This window comes from Urocampus carinirostris, chromosome 5 (assembly GCF_059441175.1).
Source record: "Urocampus carinirostris isolate Australia breed hairy pipefish chromosome 5, RoL_Ucar_1.0, whole genome shotgun sequence".
NCBI lineage: Eukaryota > Metazoa > Chordata > Actinopteri > Syngnathiformes > Syngnathidae > Urocampus > Urocampus carinirostris.
The window spans coordinates 17,572,262-17,591,387 of NC_142353.1; the positions used below are offsets into that span (position 1 = coordinate 17,572,262).

The following is a 19,126-nucleotide window of genomic DNA, read 5'->3' on the forward strand; positions in this document are numbered from 1 at the left end:
ACAATGTTAACTACTGTGTATACCATGAGAGAAGTATGGGTCTTCTCTACATCAGGCCCCATGACCATAGAATTAGAATTTTCTAGAATAACATAGTGAACATTGTTTACAACAAGATTATACAAATAAAAACAAGATGAAGAAGAATGTCAGAATAAATAGGCAAAATATTTACAGGGAAGTGCTTAGAGAATACCAAAAGTTTGATGACAAAGTAATGCAATGACAATTAGCAGCAACATATTTGCAAAATAAGTCAAGAAATAATATATGAATACCCATGTTTCTAAACACAGGCAAGATCTATACATTTTTCTCGTCCTGTGTGCTTGTTTAGGGTGGTGAAGGTCCTGGTGAGAAACTGTCTCTGAGCCTATTTGTGCTTATTTTAAGAGACATGTGGCGCGTACCAGAGGGTAGCAGGTCAAAGAGTTGGTTGCCAGGGTGAGAGAGAGTCCTTTATAATGTTTTTGGCTCTCTTGTGGTATCACAAGCCTATAATGTCCTCCAGACTGGACAGAGAACAGCCAGTGATTTCCTAGACCGTGTGTACTGCTTGTGATTAAGGGCTTTGAAAAAAAACATGTTGACGATTATGTTTTCCTGTGTTGCCCTGCTCCTGGCATACCACATCGTGACGCCGTATGACTGAATGTTTTTCACTATGGCACTGTAGAAGCAATCATATGGCAACAATTCCGAGAGGTTGCTTGTCAAACTGTCCCTCAAAGCCAAAAAGGAGAGATAAGAAAGAAGTGTATGAATTAATATGCTTGTTAAATGTTTTACATTAAGGATAATTTTCCAATGTGTTAGTTCTTCAATGTGGTCTTGTTTTTTTTACTAGTACTTATCCTACAGGAAGTGATTAAGATTAAAAATAACCCTTCTTTAATGGAAAGAAATATACAAAACCGTTAATTTAATTTGCAAATTCATTTATTAGCATGAATAAAATTAGCTACAAAAACACAAAACAATACTGAATCATAGATTTTTGTATAATTTAAAAATCTCAGCAAAACATATTGCATTGTGAATAAAGATGCAAGTTTTGCTCCTGAGTGAAAAAAAGCAAAATATTATTATTATTTTACTTTATTCAAGTCACATATTAACTACTGTGTAACCCTTGTTTGTGCATGGTTTAGGATAAGGAGCTGTTCGTACGATATAAGCGAAGCTTGGTTTTCATGCTGTGCAGACACTGTGCATTACGATCCAGGATTTCCTCCAGTTTGTCGACATAGTCCAGAAATGCCTATTAAAAAAAAGGATTACATCCATTGATGTGGGAACATATTACAAAGAATTACAAAGCAGTGAACAGCAGAAATATAATTTATCTGACCATATTAGGTTGCTTGCATAGAAGTGTCTGTTCCTCAAGTAATAATGGCTTCATCTTGCTCATCTTCTCCCAGTGGGCATCAACAACACGCCGCCTTGAATAAAAATTGTGGAAATTTGCAAGGTGGTTTGCACACATAAAAAAAGAATATATTTTAAAGGTGAGAGGTTTTGCATTCCTGAAATAATATAGAAAAATACAGGAATTTCATCATAATGTCAATGCCAATTTTTGTAAATTGGGTGTTAGACTAAGGATCGTATTATATTTCATACATATGTTGTGCTACAGGTGTCAGTAACATTGGAATTCCTGGCCTTATTTTAAAATATTTGTACTTACGATGGTATTATTAGTTTGTTTTGCTCTTAAGGCCATTTTAAAAACACAATGGATTACAGTAATTCCCGACAATTCCAAACTGAAATGCTATACAGTATTAAGAATTGGATACTTAATCAAAATACCCTTTTATCACATTTTAGACTACACTAAAGTGTTACGTATATAGAGAAAGCAAAGTCCCTCACTGAAACTGGTAGTGATCAATGATACAATTGGAGCATGGTTTCAAACCAGAGTCAATATGAGACATGGCTGCATTCTCTATCGGAGTTTATTCAACATTTTCCTGGAGAGGATCATGACCGAAGCCCCGGACCAACATTAAGGAAGAGTCAGCGTTGGGGGACACAACATCACTAACCTCCGTTTTGCTGATGATATTGCCGGACTGGCAGGAAAAGAACTGGAACTGGGAGATCTGGTCAACCGCCAAAGCATCAACCAAGTATGGGATAGAAATTGGCACAGACAGAAAAACCCTTAAGTAATGACCAAACAGCACCACCAACTACCAAGACCTTGGACCTGTCACCAAATTTGAATATCGTGGAGCTGTAAAATCAGGAGGTCAGAACCAGAACTCATGGTCAGGATATCTCAGACCACAGCCACACTTGCCAGACATAAAGCCATCTGAAGGGACAAGAACATAGCAATAAAATCAAAGATCAAACTAATGCAAGTGTTTGTTGCTTCCATCTTTCTCTACGCTTGTGAGACATGGACTCACAAGGCAAAGGCGGCAAGGACAATCCAGGCCACGGAGATGCGATGCTACAGGAAATTTTTAGGCACCAGCTACTTAGCCCGTGTGACAAACAAAACAGTGCACAACACCATCAGAGGACACATTGGACCCTACAGAGAACTGCTGTCATCTATGCACGGACGAAAACTGCAGCGGTATGTTCACGTCACAAGATCATCAGGACTGTCCAAGATTATAATTCGGGGCCTCATTCCGAGGCGGCAGGTAAAGAGGAAGACCGAAAAAGAACAAGGCAGACAACATCAAGGATTGTACTGGTGCCAACTTTGCCACAACCCAAAAAAGGGCCGTCAGCAGTGGAGAAAGAAGAGTTGCGTCCTCATTGGTGCCCCGACGACCCTTGCAGTTAAGGGATCGACAACTCAGATGATTAGGGGATACGTGAACCATAAAACGCCTTTACAGGACAAAGTTTTTTAAATGTCACAAATGCGAAGGACAAATGTCGTTGCTACAATGTTATTTTTCAATCAAATTATGAAAGCCACAAGTGATGCATTGCATATTGCACGATTTGATACTCATAATGTTGGAATGAGTTCTTCCGCAGTGATTGAGGATCTGGTATCATCGGAAGAGGGAGGACACTTTACATCGACAACAACGGCAACCAGATGATGAAGGTGCTGTATCTGAGTCGGATCAGGAGGCTTTTCTTGCTACAGGTATCAATGGAAACCAGTTTCATGTGGGTACCCAAAAATCTGAGCCTGAAGAGGGCCATCCAGTCTGTACTTGCACAAGACACCACAGGAAGTGGACCCAGGTTTTCAATTGAACCATGTGTTGCCAGTAGCTGAGAAGGTAGAGCTCTCGTCTTTCAAGACAATGAACCCCTGATATGCCGTTAGGCAGGTAGGTGTCTTGCATGGCTTCCTTTATGAGGTCTTCAGTGACTTGAAAAGCTCTTTATAAATACAAACCGTATACCATGTAAACCACAATGTAAGACTTTACTTAAAGATATGGACTCCTAATTAATAATACATTACCAACCCCAAAAAAACAGTATGGATAAGGGTGAGCGGCGCCTGGCTGTACTTGCCCAAGACACACTACATGACAACAACAACTCACTCAGCTCGGTCGTCGCCCGGGTCAAAAAGGACCGTGCCTTCCGCTAACTACCAGGTCGGATGTGATAACTGTGTGACTGGTAGGAAGATACCTAGATTCCGTGGTAGAAACACCTTTACCACTGCCACATGGAACGTCCACACCTTTAATCAACAAGGAAAGTTGAAAGAACTCATGTACGAGATGGAAAGATAATCTTGGGACCTTTTGGGTCTACGTGAGACCAGGTGGAAAAACTTCGTAGAGATGACACCAGATGAGGGCCATGTTTTCTACTATTGTGGAGAAGCTAACAAGCACGTGCATGGTGTGGGATTCTTGGTACACAAAAACATCAAGGCCTCTGATAAATAAGGTCAATGATAAATGACAAAGGCTTTTAGAAAACGTTGCACCATTAGTCAAGCGCTTCTACAGAATATAATTTTCATTTTTTTTGTCTACAAAAATGATTTTGGTTGACATCCCAAAAAAGACTAAATACCTGAAATTTCCGGGGGTTATATAAAAATGGCAGATGTTTAAAAAGGCACCATGCTTTCCTTTTTAAATTATTGCATTGGTGGGCAAGATTTTGATGCAGACACACCTTGTAAATTTACGTTTTCTGTATAACAGACTCCGATAGTAATTCTCACATTTGAATCATATGTAAACTTGATGTGATAAATGTTGAAAAATGCATTCAGAGAATTTAAAAAACATTTTTCCACTTTTATAAGGAAATGTAAAAGAGCACAAGTGTTCTTCTGAGCACCTGAACCTTCAAATGTTTAAACACACCACAGGTAAGAACTACACCCCAACTCTAAACTTGGAACACAGTTCGCCATTTTACTTACTTAGCATTATCCATTTTAATGGTAACATCTGGATTCCTGGGGTTATCCTTAGAGTGCAACAACGCAGGATCATCAATTTGGAGATTTTGAGATTTGCGCGGGTGTCCAGCTTCTGGTAGGGCCCCAGTGGTCCCGATATTTGGCATGGAGCGGTCACTCTTGTTTGAAGCGGGTGACTTGGGGTTCTTTGGTGGACACAAGCTGGTTTCACGTGCTGCTAGAAAAGTGGAAGATCCCTGGGGCGTTGGTGAGAAAACGTCTTCCTTTGCATGCGTGAGATGCTCAGAATTGTACTGGTTGGCAAATTTGGTGTCAGAAAATGGAAGCCAAAAGTCTTTTGTGACAGAAGGTTTTGCATCTCTATCCTTTGCTTGCAGGAAATTATTTTTTATTAGGCACTCATTGGCCAATTTTAAGTCAGAGTTGGGGGGAGAGAGGAAAATGTCTCTGGGTTTACACTGTGTGTTAGTGATTTGCTCCTTCATTGTGTAGTTAGTGCTTGATATTACGTGGGAATAAGGAGACTGCAGGCTCATTGGGTGGAAAATGTTTGTGCCCTCCTTTGCATGTGTCAAATGGTCCCGTTTGCACTTATTCGTCAATTTGGTGTCTTTACTTCTTGCATACATTGGATGGTCTCTTGTGCAACTCAATTTACTGCTAGTGGGAGACTGGAACTCTTTTTGGAGGCACAAGACATCCTCCTCTTTCTTAGCATGCGTTTGCTCCTTTGTGCATTTTTTTGCTGGATTGGAATTAAAAGTGGGAACTCTGGAGTTGAAATGTCGGTCTATATTTTTTGCCGATGTAAGTGTCTCTTCTCTCCCAAGTGGACTTGGGTGGTTATCAGCTCGATTTCCTTGAACGGGTAAGGCTGAGGAAGGCTTAGTTTGCGACGTGCTTGAGGCATCGTCTTTGGAAGGTTTGGTTTTATCCTCGGGTTTTTTTTCTGCGTGAGTATTTTTTAAAAGTCTGGGCTGCAGTTTTCTTTCCTTAGGGGTTTGGATTAAGGAAGGATGGCAAGATTGTACTTTATGTTGTTCAACAGGTAAAGAGCTGCAGAGTGTCCGGTGGACTGACATTAAAGAGTCTGTCCAAAGCCCATCGAGAGAGGGGTCGATTTCCAGCGAGTCTTCGCCGTTCTCGCCGGAATTAGAGGATGCAGCTGCGTTCACCGCGGGTTGGGCCTTCAGTGAATTAGTCGACCACCTAAATTCTCCCCTTTGCACCCCATCTCCTCCAAATGAATCATTGCTTCCCACTCCACTGTCATACATGGCTTGAGTAGATTTCCGAGGACTAGGAGAAATTCCAAGATGACTGGCCAAGGACGCGGAGGATGTTTGGGATTGGCGGCCACGAGAATCGGGAGAGATGGGGAAAGGGATGAACTTCTGCAGCTGCTGGTGATAATGTTGCAAGTGCTGCTGCATCTCCTTGTCGATCTTTGCGTCTTCTCTGATTTCGTCTTTACAACCTTCTACGTGCTTATTATGGCTCCACCCACTTGGCCCTCCTTTACATGACAGGTTGGCACACCTGTTTTCTTTGTCACAACCGTGCTCAACATCGCCTTTTTCCTGGAAGTTCCTTTTTTCGTTGCATATGACGCCACATTTGGCTCTTGTCTGTGTTTTCACTCCCTCTCTTCTTGGCGTGGAACCATCAACAGGGCACCCAATAGATTTCCTCGGATTCGGTGAAATGGCAGAAAAAGTCGCTCTGGGTGTTGTCCCCTTTGGGTTCTTAGGGGAAGAATTGTATTTGGAAGGGGATGCATTTTTGCCATGTTGTCCTCCACTGCGACCCCTCAACTCCTTCACACTGTAAAATAATAATAATGATAGGATTTACTCAGCAGGAAGTTCGCTTTTCACAAATTTATGATTGGGTTTTCCCTGTGGAACCCATTCTTGTCTGTAACACTCCTATACATTTTTATTTATTTATTTATTTCAGTACACATGATCGCTTACTTAAAGGAGATGTATCCAGCTGAATCAACTTTTGGCGCTTTTTGCCTTAAAAATGTGAATTCTTCACTAAAAACACAATTAGCATTGCGATTTGCTTCAATGGCCCGTTTATGAGAAATCCAGCATAAACTTGCTCTCATCCCAGTGCCCCCTTCCGAACTCGAGGGCATTTGTATGTACAAGTGCGGGGACTCCTCATTGTGAGTTTGTTTTCCCACACATGCTCATATTAAAGTAATACAATTATGTAAAGCTTATTTGAAAAACATAATTTTAAGTAAGTACTTGATGTCAAACATTCAGAACAAAATTGTATTGCTCAACAAAAGGAAAATGTGCTCTTACTTGAAGCACAAAAGCAAGTCCAGTACATAATGCCAGGCAGTACTACTACCAAGGCGTGGTTTTCGTGAACTGATGAGAATCATTTCTACAAAAATAACTTGATTTATAAGAAATGACATTGGCAATGCGTCAAAAGTATGATGTGGTAATTGAATGTGACTATCGGTAGTTTAGTTTTTGAAAGAGCTTAAAATCAAATGAATATTTCTCCTTTTGAAAAAGTGAACTAATATCCCCCTAAAATGCCACAGGACAAAGCCAAAGTCATGATTAAAATCAATATTGAGTCAAACATTAAATTCTAATATAACACTTACCGGTCAGCATATCTCAGTGTGTTCAGAGTGTGCTCTGTGGCAATGTTACCAGGTGAAATGTTGGCGATCATACAAGTCCTAGAGTTTCCAACAAAGGAATCTTTCAAAACCTGAGCAACAAATTAAAAGAATGTCATTTAGGTAAAATGCCTTCACAGAATTATTAAAATACCAATGTGTTACCTGAGTGAGTTTGCTTTGCCTGAAAGGTGTGTGCCGCTGCTCTTGATCAAGGGAGCGAATACATTCTTTGAGCTGCAAGCAGGACAATTATAAAAAATAATTGCCAAAATGCTCAAGGAAGCGCATAAAAATGCAATTAATATTTGCCTAAGTTGAAGACAAAATTTCACCACCCGTTTCTCATTTTTTATGCCAAAATTGGTCAGCACATACACATTTTACAAACAATGAGCAAATGCAAAGGACAGTGGCTGGTAGTAAGGCATTTTCTACTGGCTTGAAAAACATTTGAATTATCAATCATCTGCATCGCTTATCCTCTCCAAGGTCGCAGTGGTGCTGGAGCCCATCTCAGGCTGGGGACAGGGGATACACTGAACTGCTTGCCAGCCAGTCACAGGACACACAGAAACAAACAACCATTCACACACTCACTCACACCTAGGGACAAATTGGGAGTGAAAAATTAACCTGCCATGCATGATTTTGGAATGTGGGGGGGAACCGGAAATGCAAAAGAAACCCGCTCGGGCAGAACATGCAAACTCCGCAAAGGAAGGCTGGTAGCTGGATTAGAACCCAAGACTTCAGAATTAAACACTCTAACACCACTTTATTTATATCATGTGAAGTTAATTATATCTTGACCATTAACACTTATTAAATAATTCAAATTTGTCTGTCAGCTTCCTTAAATTGCGTTTCCCTTGGTTGCATTGCTTCTCGGTGGTGCTTTTATATGCAAGTATTTAACAAATCACATTTCATTTATTTTTTTCCAGGGTCAGAAATCCCGGAAACCTCCACAATTAGTTCTGCAGGCACTGAGGCATAACATAAGTGTTGATAAAGCTGTTGTTTTAGCCTGTCATATTCTGAGTTGGCGAGCCAGCGCCTGCTAGCAGGCCTGGGGAAATGTCACGGATTTCACAAACTATATTTGGCTAGGACGCGGTAACAGAGGTATCACAACTAATAAAAGAAAAACTCCTGTGTCCACTGCTTCTGACAAACTGACTATTTTCGTGAATAAAAAGTTATGCCATAAATATGACAGAACAGCCTCGACTCTAAGCATTAGCTTTGATGGGGATAGAAAAGAACTTCTTGATGGAACTGATATGCACGGAAAATCTGTTTGACATAGTACTTGAAATCTCCATTAGGAAAGAATAAAGCCATATCCATACTGTTGACATGACTGCCGAATGAAAAATTGGAATAAAAATTCATAACTCGTGGTATAAAATATGTCATAAAATAACTACACACCAGTAAGTACAGGTAAGAATACTGTTGTAGCTTACAGCTAACAAACTCTGGTTGATCTCAGCTGCCTCCATGCGAGTCTGCCAGTCTGTTACTGTGGTATCTGATGCCCGTTCGCTTCCCGCTAAGTCGATGAACCACATTCTAAAAGGAAAAAGTACTAGTTAACTTGTTTTGCAATTCTCCTGTTAAAATATAACTTATCTACAAAACAATATTTCAGTACAATAGATCACCTGCCAATGATCTGCTGGCTGGGGGATCTGAGTTGAATCTGAAGTAACGCGTGGGAACGAGAAGAGAGCGGATTGACACCACTGACTCTTTGGGTGCGTTCCGCTAAACCGTGCGATATCACCTTCAAACACAACATCATCTTTTATATGTATATAAAAATCAATGTCCAAGAAGTTAGAAGCGGTTCTTAACTGACCTTTAGCAAAGAGCTGACCGAGTCCACTCTGATGTCACAAAGTCCTGTAATGTGCACCACATTGTTACCATCCTCCCTCACAAATAATCTAAAAAGAAAGAAAAACTTTGGAAGATATTTGTCCATTCCATCAAAAAATTGACCCACTGATCTTGCACTCCTGATATCAAATTGGCTATTAACTAATTCAATGCCAGATTTTTCTCTCAAAAGGGAAGAGCCAATTTTTGCCATTTCGACTCATTTTTGAAAGCCAGGTATATAGGCATGGGACATATACAAAGAAAGCTTCAACCCTTATTTTTCATTAGAAAATAATGATGTCTCTAGCTTTTATCACTGTTAAAATAACATCAGTTGAACATTGCCAAGTTTCTCGAAAATACTTTTTCCAAGAAAACCTCTGAGAGAAAACGCTTTTTGTGAAAGGATGCATTTCAATCAGAACTTTCATTTGGGTGCTTTTTTTCATTTGTTATACCTCCAATATCTAAACAATGCTTTCCATTAACACAAGGGTACTTTGCTTGCATCATAACGTTTTATAGCAAGAACACTAAACAGATGCATAAACTATGCAAGAACGATACATTAACTTTCGGTCACCATGCCGATCGCGTTCCCTCGGGCGACCACGTTCCTGCGAATGTGCACGAAAGCTCAACCCTCTCTGATCAGATGATGACGATGGGAATTCGTCATCTATTTCTGAAAAGATAAGCTCTTGAGTCATTCCTACAACTAACTATTTATCCATATCCTTGCTATTCTCACCAGACTGCTTCAGTATGCATACTTGCTGCATGGGGCCACCCAAACACTCTCATTTGTAGGAAAAAGGAAGAAACGCTAGGAAGTGGGGCTCCCTCGATGTCTGGACAAAAGCCACTCCTAACATCAAATGGGGATTTATTATACTGGAATAATTCCCAGGGCCTTTACACTTACTGATGAGCAGCGCCAAATCCTTTATAATATAAAAACATTTTTCCGTTTTGGCACTCAGGGACAATACTTCTTAAAACATATTAGTACGTTGTGGCATTGAATGAGTTAAGCACATAATGGAGTCTTTGACACATCATGAGGAATTCATTTTCTGCTTTAAGAAAGAGCACCTTTTCCTATTGTCGAGCAGATCATACACTTGTCGACAATAAATCTCACAGAAGCTGACGTAAACCAGCAGTGAGCTGCGTGTTTCTGACAGGTGGGCAAAGATGTCCTGGGCCGCCATCACATATAAACCCGCTTCCCCGGATGTCGAACCCATCATGGTATGTGTCTTGCCGGCGCCTGTCTGGCCAAATGCAAAGCAAGTCGCTTTGCCCCTATAAACACATACAATATGGGACTGATTATTTTTATTATTTTTGCACAGTTAAGGGTGGGTTGTAAAAGGATAACATTGCAGAATCGAACTGACACCCAACATAAAAGTAAGATTAATATCAAAACCGGAAAGTTCTCTTTGAAAAATGCAGACCAGGTCATGAAATATGACAGAGATTTTATTATGGCTGGACGGAGTTATTGAAATATTCATTTGATAAAGCAAACTCATCATAGATATTATATATAGCCCCCATGGTCCATGGTTCCAGTCGAGCTACTGCAGCCTCCCTGAGCGGAGTTTGCATGTTCTCCCCATGCCTGCTTGGGTTTACTCCGGTCACTCCGGTTTCATTCCAAAAACATGCATGTTAGGTTAATTTTAGCAACCTACGATGAAGTTGTCATCTGCCACCAGTGACCAAGACATTCTGAATTAGAGTCAAAAAGGAAAAGACGAGATCAGCCTTTACATTTATTTCTAAAAAAAAGTTTTTACGACAAACAATTATAAATGATAAATTATCAAAAAAAACATAAAATACAGGGGTAATGTACAAGTCGACAGGATCAAATACTTTTTGAAATATTGCGTTTGATAAACAGCCTGTTTAACATTCCTCCCATAGCTAGTCCCAGCTGTTTACATTGTCACAATACAGATTAGAGGTGAGATATTAAGCCCGAGCCCGACGTGAAATTCGTGTTCAGGCAGAGCTAGGCTTCTCTCTCGCTGGCTTTCCCCAAAAAAATTATCCACCCGTCGTGCTCGGAGGGTTTAGTGATGCGCTCAGCAAGGCGCTCAGCGCTGCACGAAAGTGTGACTAAGTCCATTGTGCGGATGCTACACTGCAGGACACTTAGAAAGAAACAAAGAACAATGATGGCTGGATATTGCTTTTAAAAACTCAGGGAGAGAGAAACCCGGCCCTCACAAATATAATGTGAAAATTTGTGTTTTCTCCAGGCTTAATTGGTCGGGCTCATGCTGGGTAGGGCTTTAATACCTGTATGTCCGGTTGGGTCGGGCTGTATTTTTGGGCCGATCTTAGGCTTTAATTACGCAGCTGAAAAGAGGCTGATACTGTATATGGATTAATACCAGCTCATGCCAAAATATTAAAAACAAACTGACAAAAAACTGAAACATCACTCAGAGGAAAAAGGTATGCAAGTCAACTTATTACCCATTAAGCATGTGCTGGACCAAAGGGTATGCAGTTTTCTTGTAAATTTCCTCATTGGAATGACAATCTCCAAAAACCATGTCAAAATAGAAAGGATGCTACAAAAAACAATTCACAGTGTCAAATCTGAGTTTTGGACATAAAAATTGGCATCTCAAGGAATGACTGATTTTTAAATTCCAAAGAAAATTGAATATGGTCCCACCTGGAGAATGTACTGGGTGAGATCAACAGCTTCTTTGCCTTCTTCAACAATCACGCAATCTGTGCTGGGTGTTCTCACCACATCCGCCTCACACTTCTTTCTCTCAGTTTGCGTGAGAGGTCGCTTCCTCACACAAACGATGATCTTTGGCCCGTAGGTTTGCCTAAAATTTAGTCCAATTGAAACCAAATTAAGCAATTACATCTAAGTTTACCATAAAGTACTGGACTCATATGATCTTTTAGAGCAGAGGTCTCCAACTGGCAGCCAGTGGCCTTCAATACTTTGAGGTCCTTGTCCTAATATGAAAGTTGAATGTTTGTACTTATTTAGTAAGTAAGATATGGATGCTACCTCTGTGCTAACTACTTGGGTAGGGCTCGAAAATTGGGACTAATTCAAATGCTCATGAAGCTACACGAATAACACGTGCTAGTAAAATATTAGCTCACAAAATGTAAATTTGATTTGCAGTGTTTCAATTGTGGTATTTGTAAGTCACTGTACTTGGTTTGTGGCTGCCGCTAAAATAGAAAAAATAGAGAGTAGGTTAAATTGAGCGAAATGGAGCATATCTAGATCTGTGTTTGCAGAGAGTAGAAAGAATGTTGGCAATCTCAGTATGGTTGGTGAGCTACTTCCTGCTTTGGCTCATTGGATATGTTCACATCAGACTATAATTTCACATTACTTTTGCAGTTTAATCATGTAATATTGTATTTCCATTAAAATGTTTGACAAGTGCCCGCTGGGCACATGGAGGGAGAGATAGTCACCACCGAAGCTTAAAAGACATTGGATGCACTTTGCAGGTAATGTTCGGCAAGTTTCTGCCTTTAAACCCAAAGGGTTAAGCATGTTTCATCTGGTTGATCTTTGTTATAAAACACAACTCCTTCGTACCGGTATTTTCTTCGTGTCATCATACATCATAGAAGTCTTACTTGCTTGACGGCTGCCGCTTTGCAGGTAAACTTTTACCATGCTAAAAAAATATTTTAGAGAAGCAAAGTTCAGAAGATGGTTAATACACAATTTAATATAAATTGTAGTAATTATTTTTTTTGTTCTACTTGCATATTTGTTTTTTAAGGCTTTATTTGCTGTATAATTACTATTTTATGATTACTGAATATTTTCTCATTTATGGTGAATATTGTTAGTTTTTAAATTTGATTGTGAGAGTGAAAATGATATTTGAGTACAGTCGAATGTTTTTAATCAGAGGTTTTCTTCTAGAAAACCCAAAGCGGCCCAACTTCAACCAGAACCTAATTCCAGCGGCCTCCCCAAGCGAATTGAGTGTAAGACCACTGTTTTATTTAGAGTGACAGGTAACTGTAAGCAACTTCCATGTGTGTGTTTCAGACAAGCTTGGCTAATAAAGATTCAGGGTTCATACACCTTTTTTATGGACAAGTTCAGGCACTTTTAAGGACTTCCAAAGCCAATATTCCAATTTTTCCCTTACCATTAAAAGAAGAAATATGGCGTCAATCAAGTATTTTGCAGAACAACACGTATATTCTTAATTCACATGAGATTTTTAATCTTGCCTGTGCATTTATGAGGACGTATTACTTTTAGGTATTGAGTAAGTTGCGACCGTATTGGCTTTTTAAAGACAAATCTCTCCCCCATGCAGTAACTTCTTCCCATTAAATTTTGCCACTGGAAAATGCTACATTAATTTTTTGCATGGTCTGCAATAGATTTCCATAATTGATAGATAATCCTTGCAACGATACAAATTTCACAGTGCCCCGTTTAGGTGTAGAAACTACCTGTCCTCTTGGACAGGGAATTACTGTTTTCAAATTGTAAAGAAAATTACCATTACAGGGAGGTGATGATGCTGATAGGACAATGCTGTAATACGAGCTGCAGCTAATCACGAGAAGAAGAAATGCAATGGCAAAGCGAAGCCAGCGTCATTTTTTTAAAAGACTTGTTTAGAATCATGGCGACAATTTCAAGAATTTACAGGTACTTGACCCAAAATCTAAGCACTTTTCAATCCTTGAAAACACAACATTAGAATTCAAGCATTATTATGGATTTCAAGCACCCGTACAAACCTTGCAAAATTGATTTTAATTCCAAAAAACTGACAACAGATCAGATAACATTTTTGGACTTTGCAAGCACTCACTTTTTTGCAGCAACTGTTTGAAGAGGAAGCCCATAATTGTACCCTGGTTTTCTTTTGGCTTCGTAAACTGGCATCTGATGGCTTGATTTTGCCGTACACCTTTTTGATCCAGGTCTAAATTTTAGGTGGCTGTGATGCTGGGGGGAAGGAGGTTGTGTGGAGTACGTGTTATACATGGCTAATCGTTTAGTAACGTCTGGTCTGGCACTTGTTGGTGGCACTCTGTGAGTGCTGTGTGGCACAGAATGCTGGTAAGATGTGTCTTGGTTATTGGTCCCTTCTTCAAGTCTCAGCCCCTCATACCCCAGGGCATCGATCAGTTGGATCAACTTGAAGAGACGGCTTTTATCTTCAGTCGTGTGGATGTTCAATAGTGGCAAGTCCTCTGAGGTGAGGGTTGCCAAATGGGCAACTTGGCGGATTCCCATTGAGGTGAAGCTGAAAGGTACACATAAGAATGATTTGTGCCACTGTAAGTTCAGATATGAAATCCTGTTATTACCGTTCATGAAAATGCTGAAGCCCCACCAGCTTGAGGCACTCGAACAGGCTCAGAGTCATGACGAGATGGTCTTCTCGTCTCCACTGACCCTGGCAAGAGTCACTTGGTGAAATTCTTATCAGGCATCAAATTGAAATAGTAATTCCCTGAATGTTTTCAGTTATGTTTAACAGTAACCCTTACTGTATCATGGTTACTTATTTTATCGTGGTTTCGCTACTTCGCAGATTTGAATTACGCATCTTGTTCTGCATTCTAATTGGCTTATCTGTCGCCCTCCCCTTTTTCTGCTTATGTCTTCCTGCGAGTCCATGATGTTGTATACAGACATAAAACCATTTGAGAACGTAGAATATGTACCGCTATGCTCGAATCTTTTTCAAACCATGGTACTGGTAACCATGGAAAACAGTGCTATCAGTTTCGTGTGGGGGAGAAAAGACCTACTCACAAAATTGCATGGAGAGGGATGGGTCCTGCCACGCAGCACTTGCCCAAGTCACACCACAGAAAATGGTGCCCCTAGAACCCGGTTGGATCCGTAGATCGTAAATAACATGCTAATTACATGTTAGTTTAGAAATGCATACCAAACTGGTAGCTCTTCGCGCTAATCAGTGACAAAAAAGTAGATCCCCGCTTCAAAAAGGTAAAACCTATGCTTTATACAATACAGTATTACAGGGACAATACCTGAATCTGATCTGAGAACAGCAAGAAATAAATAGAGTAACTTGAACCTTATAATTAACATCCATGAAAATATTCGACCCCAATAGGTTTACTGTTCAACCTGTTTTTGGAGCAATACAGGAAACATTTCTCCAACCCTGATCTTTTCAATTTTAAATCTATTGAGTTCATGAATGTTTCACTATTATTGCCAAGACCAGATTTGAAGCACCCTGAGTTATGCAGGTCTAACTAACCAAGGAACAGGATTAAAGCGATTCAGTGGGGGGGGGGGAAACTTACCGGTCTTTTTGTTGTTTTGTTTTGTGCAAACGTAGACTGCACATCGAAGAAAAGGTGAGAACGTGTTACCGGGATGGCGAGGTCTGATGTTTGTAAAGTACATTGGACGCAACAGAGGAGCGTCGTGGTATGCGAGCCTTCTGACAATTTACCACTAGCAAGGGATTAAAAGACAACATTAAGTGTCTCCCCTGTGACAGTTTACCTTGGGAAGTATTACTATTTCAGCACACTTATTTGGGTTTTTTTGGTTTGGGGTCCCCATGCCGACCGTAATCGCAAACAAGCACGAAAAATATCATAATCCAATAAACCAAGACTAATCTGCCACTAAGTCTGAGGTGCAGACAAAAACAAATAATGTGCCTGTTTTGATTATTATTGTCTCTTGGAGAACAAAAATGCATGAATAGATTGGTGTGTAATATTTATAGACAACTAGCATCCTTATTTGCTCAATGTTTGCCTTCAATAACTGCGGAAAATAAAGTGTACTCGTTGTCTTGTTTTTAGACGAACTATAAATGTAGTGACCCACTCCAATTGTTAAGGGGAGACATCTTGCGTAGCCATTGTTAAAATTGTGATATTTACAAAATAGCACAGCTCATTGTTTGGCTTGAAAACTTTTAATTTGTTCCATTTTATTACTAAACCTTACTACTTACACCTGTCACATCATGCTTCCCAAAATAACCCGTCACTTTCCAATGTTATCTCGTCTCCAAGGTGGCAACGCAATATGGCAACTGGTAAGTTTCCAGTGTTTACCATGGGGACTGTTTTTGCTGCAACACACAACACTGAGTGTAGTTAGCAGCTCGGCTATAGCAGTCGCGTTATCATTTTTGCAAAATGGAAAAATGAGTAAGAGTGCATATTAGAGAGGTATGCACGAATTCAAATTGAATTGTCTGACGTGTTGTTAGGTGAAACCTAAACTAAAGTTGCTTTACGGCTACTTTTCGCTTCGTTTACGTCTCTTGAGAAAAAAATAACTAATCTTATTTTTGTATTTGCAAAATAAGCACAGTAAAGATGCATCAAATTTACAACATTAGAATAAATCATGTTAAACTCACGTATAATAACATGTGCTGTCGTCATCAAACGTGCAAGTTTTCACTTTGACGTCGGCTCATGTTAGTCTGCGTGTTGTTTTCTCTGCAGCTCTTAAATGCGTGTGCAACCTTCTACCAGACTGATTAATTTAACGGTAATGCACCAGAAACTTGATCTTCTTTGATCACACTCGGGGTCATGCATGTAAGTCCACTCCAACTGGTCAAACAAGTTAATCTATCCATTTATTCATTGGCCTCTTAATTGAACAGGCATGCAAATGTAGCAGGTAACAAACATGTCCTATGAGAAAACTTGGCCGCCCTTGTTCTCTTCCTCTCCTGCGATCCCTCTTCCTGCCCTTCTTTCACCGCCTTCCTCTCACTTTTTTGGGAAACGCGACGACATCATTAGACGCGGCCGTGTCACCAAGCTGATAGATGGATGTCGGGATGTTTTGGTCGTGTACCACCAGGGGAAGTTCCACGCAATGGACATGCGCTGCTACCGTAAGAAACCTTCAGAAGAAAACAAGCTATTTAGCCTGCATTTCTTCCTCGTAATATTTAGGTAGCGTTTCGTTTGGTTATACAGCTTTCTCCTTTTCTTTATTTACAGTTTCCCTTTTTATAAACAAAGCTTTTACTGCATCAGTTTGTTAATTTGTGTTCTTCTCCAAACTTCTCCATGGTCTTCTACCCTCAGCAGAGGTTAGAAGCATGCGCACAGCCCCCTCTTATTTTTTAATTTATATTATTCCTATTGTTACAACAATGCTTGTTCTAAGTGTACTTGCTAAAGCTAATGAGGTGTTTGTTGCACTATTATTGAAAATAAAATACATTTAAAAATATCTTTAAAATGCCCATTGTGATAAATAATGAATTGCTTTTGTCTTAACAGATGCGGGTGGTGCCTTAGAACAGGGAGACATTGAGGTGTGCTTTCGTGCATTTGCATAATCAAATGATCAAAGTTTAACCTCAGCTTCACATCCATCTTATCCATCCATCAGGAGTTCAACGGGCATGTGTGTATCGTTTGTCCATGGCACAAGTACAAGATCACGCTGGCAGAAGGCGAGGGGCTCTATCAAGCAGTGGACAACCCCACCGTCAAACCTCTGACAACTCGCTGGCGCTCCAAGGGTGTCAAACAAAGAGTTCACAAAGTGACTGAAGTAGATGAAGACATATATGTCACAGTGAACGACTCCAAAGAGACAATTGAATCTGATTACTACCAAACTCAGGCGTACAGGACTAAATTATGCACCCAAAAAGTCCGCTGAGAGGAAAATGGGGTCATGTTTATTTGTACAGAAATCCCTCGTTCCTCGCGGGGGTTGTGTTTAAAGAAGAATTCATGACAGGCAAAATCCGCCGTGTAATTTTCCCGGTGTGTGAATGAGCGAGTGAGTTGTCTGTGTGTTCCCCGCGACTTGCTGGCAACCAGTTCAGGGTGTCCCCTGCCCATTGCCCGAAGACAGCTGGGATGAGCTCCAGCACCTCTGCGACCCTACTGAGGATAAGCAGTGCAGATAATGGATGTCGCCATCATGTGGACTGTTTTAAAAAACGCAAATAGTGTCACTTTTTGGGGGGGCAAAAGATCCCCATCTAGGCTTGGGATTGGCATTGGTGGGGACCAAACATAAGTCCCACTTGAAAAAGGGAAAAAACATAGCCAATACCTGAGGTCCTATGCGTCAGCACCTTGAGCAGAGGAACGTGATGTAACCCTTTGTGTGCCGCTGAACAGACGTTAATCGATAGATGAATATTTTTGTGTGTTTAGGGCTGGGGGAGGTTGATCACATATTATCGGTGGGAGTATATCACTCTCCGTCTCTGCCAAATATACGCCCTTGACGACATGTTACCATCGATGACGTTGGAACACTAATAAACGGCTCACCAAAAAGTCCTTTTCTTGAGATCGCCCAAGTTAACAAAACACAAAATTGCAAGACAATTGCACATACGTTTTGTAAATTTGGCAAGTCTTTTCACGCGCTTTTACATGTTAAACTGCAAGATTATTGACGCATAGGTAGAGAAGAGTCTGAGTGACTACTGTATGCATACCTGTCAACCTCCACGGCTCCATGCCCGTACAAACTGTCGTATTTTCCCATACAAAATACAAAATAATCATACACCATATTTTTTTTTAATGATGCATGATGGGAAATTCCCAGGTGGCAAACGCATGCACACATTAGCATCAAACCGCTCGATTCGTTTGCAACGAAAAAAAACGATACCGAGATAGAGGCTTCCGCGGCGAACTTGTTAGACTTGATTGATTTGCCGTTTCCTGATAGTTGGTGTTTACCGGGGGTACCCATAATTTACAAATTTGCATTTTTCTGTACAGATTTCCTTGTACGTCGTACTCGTCTTAGAATGCATAAAAAACGTACTTTGTACGGCAAAACCGTACAGGTTGACAGGTATGTGTATGTACAAACAGAATGCAGAACACAATACATGATGAAAATCCATGAAGTAGGGAAAACATGAAAAGTATTCCGCGATGTAACAAATAATTACTGTATATGCCTTTGCAGAAAACTTACCGACTGAAGTTTATTTCGGTGACTGAAAAGTGGTTCACTTTAATCAAGTCATTAGCAAATGAATACAATTTGTGTATATTAGACTCCCATTAAAATGCATTTACTGTAATATAAATACATATGTGAAATGTAACCATACAGTTTCAGATTCCGCCATGCAAAAATAAGGAAAACGTTGAATTTTCCCAAAACTATATACAAAAAAAAGACATTTATAAATACC

General features: G+C 40.2%; 2 protein-coding genes across 4 annotated transcripts; one reads left to right on the forward strand and one right to left on the reverse strand.

Annotated features, from left to right (window-relative positions):
- Positions 1 to 921: 921 nt before the first annotated feature.
- LOC148365644 (uncharacterized) lies at positions 922 to 16,742 on the reverse strand. The gene is made up of 14 exons (XM_088336027.1): positions 16,343 to 16,742; positions 14,286 to 14,374; positions 13,784 to 14,221; positions 11,632 to 11,794; positions 11,427 to 11,524; positions 10,026 to 10,238; positions 8,908 to 8,995; positions 8,711 to 8,832; positions 8,513 to 8,618; positions 7,206 to 7,277; positions 7,023 to 7,132; positions 4,385 to 6,208; positions 1,352 to 1,445; positions 922 to 1,261 (listed from the first exon to the last, which is right to left on the reverse strand). Exons 1-14 carry the CDS (start codon positions 16,352 to 16,354, stop codon positions 1,148 to 1,150), a joined length of 3,543 nt encoding a protein of 1,180 aa, XP_088192153.1. The 5' UTR covers positions 16,355 to 16,742; the 3' UTR covers positions 922 to 1,147.
- On the forward strand, positions 16,054 to 17,700 carry LOC148365645 (Rieske domain-containing protein-like). Of its 3 annotated transcripts, XM_088336030.1 has the most exons (5): positions 16,068 to 16,148; positions 16,431 to 16,526; positions 16,595 to 16,831; positions 17,226 to 17,260; positions 17,338 to 17,700. In XM_088336030.1, exons 3-5 carry the CDS (start codon positions 16,621 to 16,623, stop codon positions 17,611 to 17,613), a joined length of 522 nt encoding a protein of 173 aa, XP_088192156.1. In that variant the 5' UTR covers positions 16,068 to 16,148; positions 16,431 to 16,526; positions 16,595 to 16,620; the 3' UTR covers positions 17,614 to 17,700. The 3 variants fall into 3 exon arrangements, with proteins under 3 accessions (XP_088192154.1, XP_088192156.1, XP_088192155.1); XM_088336029.1 differs by having other exon boundaries at positions 16,070 to 16,148; positions 16,431 to 16,831; XM_088336028.1 differs by having other exon boundaries at positions 16,054 to 16,831.
- The last annotated feature ends 1,426 nt before the right edge of the window (positions 17,701 to 19,126 follow it).